This window comes from Salmo trutta, chromosome 34, assembly GCF_901001165.1.
Source record: "Salmo trutta chromosome 34, fSalTru1.1, whole genome shotgun sequence".
Lineage (NCBI taxonomy): Eukaryota > Metazoa > Chordata > Actinopteri > Salmoniformes > Salmonidae > Salmo > Salmo trutta.
This window is the reverse complement of record NC_042990.1, coordinates 36594469-36605367: the sequence shown is the minus strand read 5'-3', so window position 1 is coordinate 36605367 and position 10899 is coordinate 36594469. Positions and strand designations below refer to the sequence as shown.

The 10899-nt window shown below is 40.5% G+C and overlaps 1 protein-coding gene across 1 annotated transcript; it reads left to right on the top strand.

Moving 5' to 3' along the window:
* The first annotated feature begins 2967 nt into the window (after positions 1-2967).
* On the top strand, positions 2968-10621 carry LOC115174100 (RNA-binding protein 43). The gene is made up of 4 exons (XM_029732774.1): positions 2968-3182; positions 7383-7570; positions 7728-7816; positions 8139-10621. The coding sequence occupies exons 2-4, from the start codon at positions 7390-7392 to the stop codon at positions 9006-9008; spliced, it is 1140 nt and encodes a 379-aa protein (XP_029588634.1). The 5' UTR covers positions 2968-3182; positions 7383-7389; the 3' UTR covers positions 9009-10621.
* The last annotated feature ends 278 nt before the right edge of the window (positions 10622-10899 follow it).

Here is a 10899-nt window from a genome sequence, read left to right as displayed (position 1 = left end):
AAAAGGATAGGTAAGACACTGGCAGCCACTCCAAAAGGATAGGTAAGACACTGGCAGCCACTGCAAAAGGATAGGTAAGACACTGGCAGCCACTGCAAAAGGATAGGTAAGACACTGGCAGCCACTCTAAAAGGATAGGTAAGACACTGGCAGCCACTCCAAAAGGATAGGTAAGACACTGGCAGCCACTGCAAAAGGATAGGTAAGACACTGGCAGCCACTCCAAAAGGATAGGTAAGACACTGGCAGCCACTCCAAAAGGATAGGTAAGACACTGGCAGCCACTCCAAAAGGATAGGTAAGACACTGGCAGCCACTGCAAAAGGATAGGTAAGACACTGGCAGCCACTGCCAAAGGATAGGTAAGACACTGGCAGCCACTGCAAAATGATAGGTAAGACACTGGCAGCCACTGCAAAAGGATAGGTAAGACACTGGCAGCCACTGCATAAGGATAGGTAAGAAGTTGTGCTAGCTTTATCAAAATATATCAACTCAAGATTCAAATCACAAATGATCACAGAATAATATGTGACATATTTCCATATTGCATGTGTTTATGGTAAATTCGATCTCTTTTTGACAGCACCTCTTGATTTTAATGATAGAATTGCTCAGAAAGTGACTGTGGACCTGAATGACAAAACACTCAAGAGATAAAGGTGCTCGAAGTTGACCTATTTTGCAAACCCCCAAATCTTTTTTTGTACACATTTTTATTTCACCAGGAAAAGCCCATTGAGACCCAGAGTCTCTTTTTCAAGGGAGACCTGGAGGCAGCAATGATCAATACATTACAGAATTAAAACATACCATGAGACAATGATCAATACATTACAGAATTAAAACATACCATGAGACAATGATCAATACATTACAGAATTAAAACATACCATGAGACAATGATCAATACATTACAGAATTAAAACATACCATGAGACAATGATCAATACATTACAGAATTAAAACATACCATGAGACAATGATCAATACATTACAGAATTAAAACATACCATGAGACAATGATCAATACATTACAGAATTAAAACATACCATGAGACAATGATCAATACATTACAGAATTAAAACATACCATGAGACAATGATCAATACATTACAGAATTAAAACATACCATGAGACAATGATCAATACATTACAGAATTAAAACATACCATGAGACAATAACATGAGACATCCATGTCTTCATCACTGGAAAGATAAACGGTTGAGTTTGATATCCTTTAATTTTATACAAGACCACATCGTGACCTTTATTTACAGGTTTTTTCTCATTGAGATAACGTCTCTTTTCCAAGAGAGACCTGGTCCAATAGCAGCAGAGGGAACAACGTTTCAGACAAAACAACTTACATACATTAACACAACATTAAACACAGCTATAAACACACATACAGTACAACAATTACATACACTAACACAACATTAAACACAACTATAAACACACATACAGTACAACAATTACATACACTAACACAACATTAAACACAACATTAAACAAAACTATAAACACACATACAATACAACCGAAACATTTTACATTAAAAACACGAAAGTCTTGACTAAAAACAGCTACACTCTATGATATTTACATCGATCAAGTGTTTAAACTCCACCAACGAAAGTAGATCATCAAATTGTAAAATGTTCAGGAGAGAATTCCAGGACCACGGAGCTGAGTAACTAAAACTATTTCTACCATGACCTGTTCTAATGTTTGGTACTGTTAGAAGCAAATCAGAATGGGACCGTAAATGATATTTATTTCCCGACCTGACTAAAAAAAGAACAGAGATAAAATGGCATTTTACCCAACATGTTGATCTGAGCCTGATGGAAGAAAATAAACAGTGGTGTGAAGAAGATAATATAGGAACAATAGTGGATCAATATATATATATATATATTAGTAATCAGTTTTATTCTCGTCTTGCAGTGTATACAGATGGTTCAAAGGATGCCATGAATGGGAAGACAGGAGCAGGTGAATTTATTCCTGAGTTTGATGTTAATCTATGCAAGAGACTAACAAATTATGTATCTGTATATTCAACAGGAATGGTTGCCATAATTGTTGGCTTGCAATGGATAGAGGAGTTGTAACCAAGAAGAGTAGTAATATGTTGGGACTGTGTTGTTTACGATCTGGAAAATCCGAATGTGAGGATTTATGGGTAGACATAATGATGCTGTTGTTAGGGTAACAAGGAAATGGTATTCAGTTCTATTGGATTCTGGTCATACAGGAGTTTATGGGCATGATGTAGTAGATCTAATAAAACACAAAGAGCAGAGACAAATAATATTGTGGATTTACAGGTGCAGTTGTTCAGAGGGTAAAATAAAACATTGATTCGGAAAAATGGGTTAGATTTCTGCCAGATAATGGGATGAAATTAGTAAGGGCAGGCATGTTTATAGTACAAGGAAATCTGTACGGTAGATAGTGTCATATAATGGGAACAGAAGGGAAGAGGTTATGCTGTGTAGGATGATATTAGGGCATACGGGATTGTATTCCTCTTCAAATTTGATAGGGAAACATGGTACTGGAATGTGTAACGGATGCATGCTAGAGGAAACGGTGAACATTTATTATTATTTTGTGAAACGTATGATGTAGAAAGGGAGAGGTCGTTTGACAGGGTCAGAGACGTTGGAGGGGAATGGGGAGTGGGTGGTATTTTGGGTGTGGGTGATGGGAGTAGTGAGGTTAGTAGTGAGATTACATTTGATTAGAAATTCAGGGTTAGTTTAGAGAATATATTGGTATAGATAGGGTGTGACTGGCCTCACACTCCAGTGCAGTAGGTGGCGGTGTAAGCACCTGTCCGTTGGTTGCCATTCGTCAATATAACTTAAAGAAATAGAGGAAGAAGGAGGAGGTAACGGTCGTCCCTGTGCATTTCGAGAGAATCGAAAGTGGAAGGTTGTCAGCAGCATCGCCATAGACTTTGCCGCGTTCACTCTGAAATGTCCGAGTTGCTAACTGGTTATAGTTATACACGAGCCGGCGGAAATGTACGAGTTTCCTAGTTCTGATTAGCACTTGAACGCTGCGGGACGCTGACAACTTTTCACTTTCGGTTTTCTCAAAATGCAATGTACCACCATACCTCAGTGGTGACGACCGTATTTTCAACAAACCGACAACCCGATATAGGTAAGTTTGGTTCAAATGACCAATTTTCGGAAGGAAAATAAAAACATGTTTGCTGTTAATGCATAATAACTTACCTCAAAAGTATATTTTCAGTGTTTTCTTAGTGAAAAACGGGAGAGGGAAATTGGGAATCGGATTACAATATTGCCAAACATAAACAAATCACATTGATTGAGAGAACGTAGGTAACTCAGATCCATACAGTTCATTTAATGCAGTAACATTACGTGCTGACAATTGAATTTTTCAGTTACATTCCAGTTCTTCACGTTACATTGCCAAGTACCACAGACTAGAGTTTTGTATGATCTTTCGAGTTGCTATGTGTCTATATATATATATGTAGCGTGGTTCGTTCTGCGTTGTGTACTTTTATTTAGGACACTGCCACAACTGGAATTGTGATGGTTGAATCATTTTTATTCGACCAGAACACACGAAGAGACAACACACAATATGTTATCCCTCGGTGTAGCCCTCGGTGCAGTCACAGCTCTCGGCACCTTGCTAGCTGAAGGTCCGGCAAAAGAGAACAATAAGAGGTTCAGTAAGTACGGATAACCCGCGATGGACCAAACCAAAATATACAAAACTTTTACAATTAGGTGTTTTTACAATATAGATATCAAAAAAAATGTTTGGACACCGAAAAATAACATTAACTATGCAGCTGTAATAAAATAAAGAAAACACATTGAATTATTATTATTGTTATTAACTTATTAACATCCCCTCTTGCCCTGGCCAACTTGAACTGTCCTTGTGTGCAACTTGGTGCATAATCTAGGGGAACAACATCACTCTGCTACATATACATATACATATACATATATATATATATATATATATATATATATATATATATATATATATATATTTACATTCTAAAACCCTTACCGTGTGCCTACTGTATGTTTTTGCGTGCCGTTCTTTGTTTTCTGAAATCCATACATTTTAATAAAACGTTAATCAATCAAATATAACCACCGACTGTACTTCTTCAGGATTTGGTTGGCAGATCGCATCCAACTTTTAGTTGTGTACACCGCCACCTACTGTACTGGTGTGTGATGCCATTCACGACTTACCGACATTCAATTCTTGATACGGTAATACAACATTGGGGAAAAGGGAAAATTGCCCTGCCAACTAATAGCCCTCACAACAACAACAAAAAAACCCACCCCTTCCACTATTTAACCCGATCTAAACTTCTATTTTCTATGACTTCTGATCCATTTCTGCAGTATAATTGACAACCATGGCTATGAATGCTAAAAAGCCCACCTTACTGAAGCACATATTCTTCCCATCACTCTCTTGGTCTCTGCCTACTCACAGGAATCCTCTCAGTATCCCTCACCCTGTAACCATCTTCCTCTACCACTCAAATCAAATGTTATTGGTCGCATACAGATGTTTAGCAGATGTTATTGCGGGTGTAGCAAAATGCTTGTGTTCTTAGCTCCAACAGTGCAGTAATATCTAACAATATACACAAATCTAAAAGTAAAATAATGGTATTAACAAATATAGAAATATTAGGATGAGCAATGTTTGAGTCCAAAGTGTGTGTGTGTGTGTGTGTGTGTGTGTGTGTGTATATATATATATATATATATATGTGTATGTGTGTATATATATATATACACAAACAAAGGTATGTGGACACCCCTTCAAATGAGTGGTTTTAGCTATTTAAGCCACACCCGTAGCTGACGTGTATAAAATTGAGGACACCACCATGCAATCTCCATAGACAAACATTGACAGAAGAATGGCCTTACTGAAGAGCTCAGTGACTTTCAACGTGGCACCGTCATAGGATGCCACCTTTCCAACAAGTCAGTTTGTCAAATGTCTGCCTTGCTAGAGCTGCCCCGCTCAACTGTAAGTGCTGTTATTGTGAAGTGGAAACATCTAGGAGCAACAACGGCTCAGACGCGAAGTGGTAGGCCACACAAGCTCACAGAACGGGACCGCCGAGTGCTGATGCATATAGAGCGTAAAAATTGTCTGTCCTCGTTGGCAACAGTCACTACCGAGTTCCAAACTGCCTTTGGAAGCAACGTCAGCACAATAACTGTTCGTCAGGAGCTTCATGAAATGGGTTTCCATGGCCGAGCAGCTACACCCAAGCCTAAGATCACCATGTGCAATGCCAAGCATCAACTGGAGCGGTGTAAAGCTCGATGACTTTGGACTCTGGAGCAGTGGAAACTCGTTCTCTTGAATGATGAATCACGCTTCACCATCTGGCAGTCCGACAGATGAATCTGGGTTTGGCGGATACCAGGAAAACGCTACCTGCCCTAAGTGCTTAGCGCCAACTGTAAAGTTTGGTGAAGGAGGAATAATGGTCTGGGCCTGTTTTTCATGGTTCGGACTAGGCCTCTTATTTCCAGTGAAGGGAAATCTTAATGCCACAGCATAAAATTATATTTTAGACGATTCTGTGCTTCCAACTTTGTGGCAACAGTTTAGGGAAGCCCCTTTCCTGTTTCAGTATAACAATGCCCACGTGCACAAAGCGAGGTCCATACAGAAATGGTTTGTTAAGATTGGTGTGGAATAAGTTGACTTCCCTGCACAGAGCCCTGACCTCAACCACATCGAACACCTTTGGGATGAATTGGAAGGCCGACTGCAAACCAGGCCTAATCGCCCAACATCAGTGCCTGATCCTCACTAATGCTCGTGACTGAATAGAAGCAAGTCCCCGCAGCAATGCTCCAACATCTAGTGGAAAGCCTTCCCAGAAGAGAGGAGGCTGTTATTGCAGCAAAGGGGGGACCAACTCCATGTTAATGCCCATGATTTTGGAATGAGATGTTTGACGAGCAGGTGTCCACATACTTTTGGTCATGTAGTGTGTGTGTGTGTGTATAATATGGCTGCTCTAAATTCTTTTGACCAGCAGGTGCCACTAGTGTACACTGTGTTGATCAAAGCCTTGAGTAATGAACCTATTTGACACAATTGGCTGAAAAACCTCAACGCTTCAGAATGACTCGTGTCCATCACTAGTTATTGACGCATAGCGACGCAAAGGAGTCAGAGGTTAATATAAAAAAACCTCTAGTCTGCTCTCAACTCCGTGAGAGGCCGACAGATGGCGATATTGAGTCGTTTCATCTTACCGTCCAAATGGAACTTATGCAGCCGGCTATACACTCGTATCTAGGGCCCTATAAAATCCACATTGTGGACAGAATCATGTAATCTAGACATTAAAATAGAATTCAACAATATTTTTTTTAAAATAACTTTGTAGGAAATCAACAAAAACAATTGGACTTATTGGAAAAATGCATTAATTTGCAAAGTGAGTCGTAAGACATTAAGAAAATACATCAGTGATTTGTATTTTCATGGAACTTTCTGAAACGGCACAAGAATGCCACAGTCTGTGTGTATTTGCACACTTGTCTACACTTTGCACATCCGTTAGCGATGATTCTAATGATAACCTTCTGTTAGAAACGGAAAGGCTTTCCCAAAAACCTCAAATGAATGTTAATTAAAAAGTAGCCTATGCCTACCTGGCAGAATGATTATTTGCTTCAAACCAGGTGGCCATTTTACAAACTCTGCGATCACGTGAGTGCTACAGAAACACTGCTTAGCCAAACAATGGTCTCTTCCTGGTGCACACTTGGTACACACAATATCTTTCATTTTTTTCCAGACCTCTAAAATGGCCCTACATTTTTTACATTACATTTTAGTCATTTAGCAGACGCTCTTATACAGAGCGACTTACAGTAGTGAAGGCATACATTTCATACAATTTCATACATTTTTTTTCCTGTGCTGGCCCCCCGTGGGAATCGAACCCACAACCCTGGTGTTGCAAACACCATGCTCTACCAACTGAGCTACAGGGAGGACTACTACATATCCCCTGTGGACCGGATGGTACATAAAACATTTTGCATTCAGGCTGCAAAGCCATCCATTTCCTCCTTAACTCGATTTAATGTCTAGAAGGTGGGGGAAAAAAACATGGAAAATATGCCAACTTTCTTTACGAAACACCATTTTCCACCTCCATGCTGGATTAGCTAATACTAGTCCCGGATGTTGCATATCACATTCAGCCAATCAGGTTACAGCAGTCTGATAGCAGTCTTATTTTTAAACTACAACCTGAGGTGGTGTCGCCTGTGGTCATTGCTCACCTCCATGTCCTTTCCCCAGTATCGTCATGGAGGGAACACCCGTGGAGGTTCTTGGCGTCCCCGACGATATCCTTGCCTCTGTTAGAATGGTTGACAAGCTCACAATACACTTCCAACGACCAGGAAACGGGGGAGGAGAGGTGAAGAGAGTACAGTTTCCAGCCTACAGCCCAGGACAGGCCTTTGTCATATTTGAGGAACCAGAAGGTAGGCTTATCAAATGGATAAAACTACAGATATCTATTTTAGGTACACATAGCCTAATATTAATTTGTGATAATGTACTATTTGCTACTGAATATATGGATACATTTGTGGAAAAACCATGTCATTCATCTAACAACCTACTTCCTCTCTGTTGCAGTGGCTGCTCGTGTTTTGCAGGAGACCCATGTCTTAGAAGTGGATGGACAACACTTTCCTCTTAAAATCAGGAAAGCTGACAGGCCTGAGGTAGTTAAAAGACCCATCATATTGCAATCCATGTCCTCTTAAAAAGTATGGTTACAATTGCCTTTTATTGAACCTTTAATTTACCAGGGAATAAACCCTTGAAGTTAGATTACTATTTTTCGAGTTGAGCTGGCAAGAGGTCAGGACAAAGTAGTCAGCATGTATATACAATACTTTACATTAAAAACAATTAGTGGTCAACAACATTTTCCTCCAGTGTTCAAGTCGTTTGCAGGTCATTCCAAGACCAATGAGGGTTGCAGAGGAATTATATTTTTCTCTTTGTTTTATTTATGTGTGTGTGTGTATGTGTGTGTCGCAGGTGGACATGCCAGTCAAGGCCAATCTGGATGTGAGCATGTTCTCCATTGACAGCGAGGAGGTGCTCCAGCCTGTGAACGAGATTCCCCATGATCAGCTACCCATTCAGGGCTCCTTCCAGAAGTTCAGTGCAGTGAAGGCCCAACTGCAGCAGGTCTTACCCCAGGACACAAACACCCTGCGCCACAGCAGCCCTTCCCCATCCAGTCTCAATAGCCATGCCTCTGGGGCCATTTCCAAATCCTCAATCCGCTGCAACCCATTTCCCAGCCCACAAGCAACGGGGTATGTTGGGGACAACTTGACCCATATGAGGAACCCATCCCCCAAGCCAGTGGAACCCATCTCCCAGACCCCATCTTGCAGTGAGGTCTTCTTCATAACAGACGCAGATGTGCTCCGTTATGCCCTGTGCGTCAGGAAAAAGGACATTGATTCCATTCTTGTAGGCCACACAACTCAAATGGATGTCAAGCCAGCTGAAAGTTCAGACCTCCGCTATGTTTTCCTTAAAGGGAAGAGTCCAGAGAGGGTTATGAAAAAGCTGCAAGTTTTTCTCACCAAGCTTCATTTAAGACTACGAACTCAAGAAATCCCACTATGGACACTTGATCGCGACCGACAGGTTAGAATTCATGAACTGGTTCAGAAGTATAATATAATTTATCCCACTGTCCTCGTCAATCAGGTTGGAGATCTCCTCCGCCTTGTAGGACCTTCCAAGGAAAGTTATGAGATGAAGCAGAGGCTCCTGGGAAAACCCATAGACCTGCTACCAGCTTGGCTAACAGGGAGGGTACTGGACAGGAGTGCCCATGGTGCTCCTGGCCCAGTACCTGACCCTGTGTCTGCTACTGCACCAGATTACTAGTAAATTAACTACATTTTGCAGTAGCTTGGTGGTAGTGGAGCTAAATTCAAATCTAGATAGTGTTTGCAGTAGTTCATTACTTGTTGTCATGTAGCAGTGTAGCTAACTACTGGAACTACATATTACGTTTTAGCCATGTAGTGGTGTAGCCAACCACTCAAACTACTGTACACACTACAGTACGTTTTAGCCATGTAGCGGTGTAGCTAACTACTGGAACTACACACTACGTTTTAGCCGTGTAGCGGTGTAGCTAACTACTGGAACTACACTACATTTTAGCCACGTAGCGGGGTAGCTAACTACTGGAACTACACACTACGTTTTAGCCATGTAGCGGTGTAGCTAACTACTGGAACTACACACTACATTTTAGCTGTGTAGCGGTGTAGCTAACTACTGGAACTACACACTACATTTTTGGCTAAAATAAAATGAGTGAAGTAGGCCATCATTTCCATTTTTTGGCATCAGACCAACCTGTTTCTCACTTGAAACATCATTTTTGTGTTTAGGCTAAATTACACATTCTGTTAATATATGACCCCAAAGTGATCTCTTGCAATTTGTAGTCTGACATTTCAGATTTAGATATGATACTTTTTCACAAAGTAGTTTGGATGTAGTGAACTCCTTTTTCAAAATAACTTTAAGTAAACCATTTTTCTTAACTTCTTCCAGTGTGAGGTAATTGGTAGCTTGCTAAACTATCTTATCTGAGTAGCTTTCCCAACACAGCAAAATACCAGGGTGAGCCTGGCTCCTGTTCATCCCAGGCAAAGCTATTCTCTGTCCTGGCACCCAAATGGTGGAACAAGCTTCCAGTTCTCCTTAAAAATCAGGACAGCTGAGTCACAGCCCATTTTCCGAAAACATCTGAAAAGCCACCTCTTCAGTATCTTTAACACCCTTGTTGACACTACCACTACTCTTTTCTTACTAGCTTTGATCATTCATAGCGATCTTAAGATAGATGCACAAACTGTGCAGTGACTCTGGATAAGAGCGTCTGCTGAATGACAAAAATGTCATGTTTAATGAACATGGAAGGGTTGTACAAGGGGCTACAGTAGGCGCTGTGCCCTCTACACCCACTCCCATTCACAGGGGAAGAAGTCACTCTGATTCCCAGGCGAAAATAAAAGAGTTTAGAGTTACACGGGAGGTCTTGAGGCATGTAAGGTCAGATGATGTGGTGGTGCCCTCTGCTGGAACTCAAATGCCAGTGGTGAAAAAGAAGTTCCAAAATGTCCTACTAACAATAGAATGGAAGAATGTGTTTTCAAGCAAGAAAAAGCCCTAGCAGGTTATTTCGTGAATGGTGATGGACACCTGTAATGAAAGTGGCTTGGCCTGTTTATTTCTCGAATGTCTTTAATTTCATAATATGATGTGGGGTAAAATGTTCAATTCACATGTATACACATTTTGTTTTGTAAGATTTTTTTCTTCTTGGACAAAATTAATTTCTGTATTTTCTAATATTTTCTTTCTCATGATATGAATCTATTCTAAATGTTGTTTATTTTTTGTTTTGAGGGATTGAGGGCAATAAAAAATATATTATATTTGTGTTAATTGATCCTTTAAATATATGCTGATGCAAAGGCTGGTAACTATACTCTAGGAGTGGACTTTGTTAATCTACCGAATCCGTTTTGATTATGTGGAGCAATTATTATTTAGAGATGATCTCATCTTTTTTGGGTGGAAAACTGTTCCTGAAATGTGGTCATTTCAACTCCTCACACACACACAAGACTAAAATCAACACATCATGCTCTAGTTTGACAATTTCTTTCGACTTGTCATTGTCTCCGCGTTTCTCGTCAGTCTGTCGCTAATGGCAGTCTGTCGCTAATGGCAGTCTGTCGCTAATGGCAGTCTGTCG

What these genes read in the sequence shown, in the direction of transcription:
- LOC115174100 (XM_029732774.1), top strand. Translation starts at nt 7,390, where the DNA reads ATGGAGGGAACACCCGTGGAGGTTCTTGGCGTCCCCGACGATATCCTT. An exon ending in CATATTTGAGGAACCAGAAG is followed by an intron (nt 7,571 to 7,727) that starts GTAGGCTTATCA and finishes TCTCTGTTGCAG; the next exon opens with TGGCTGCTCGTGTTTTGCAG. An exon ending in GGAAAGCTGACAGGCCTGAG is followed by an intron (nt 7,817 to 8,138) that starts GTAGTTAAAAGA and finishes TGTGTGTCGCAG; the next exon opens with GTGGACATGCCAGTCAAGGC.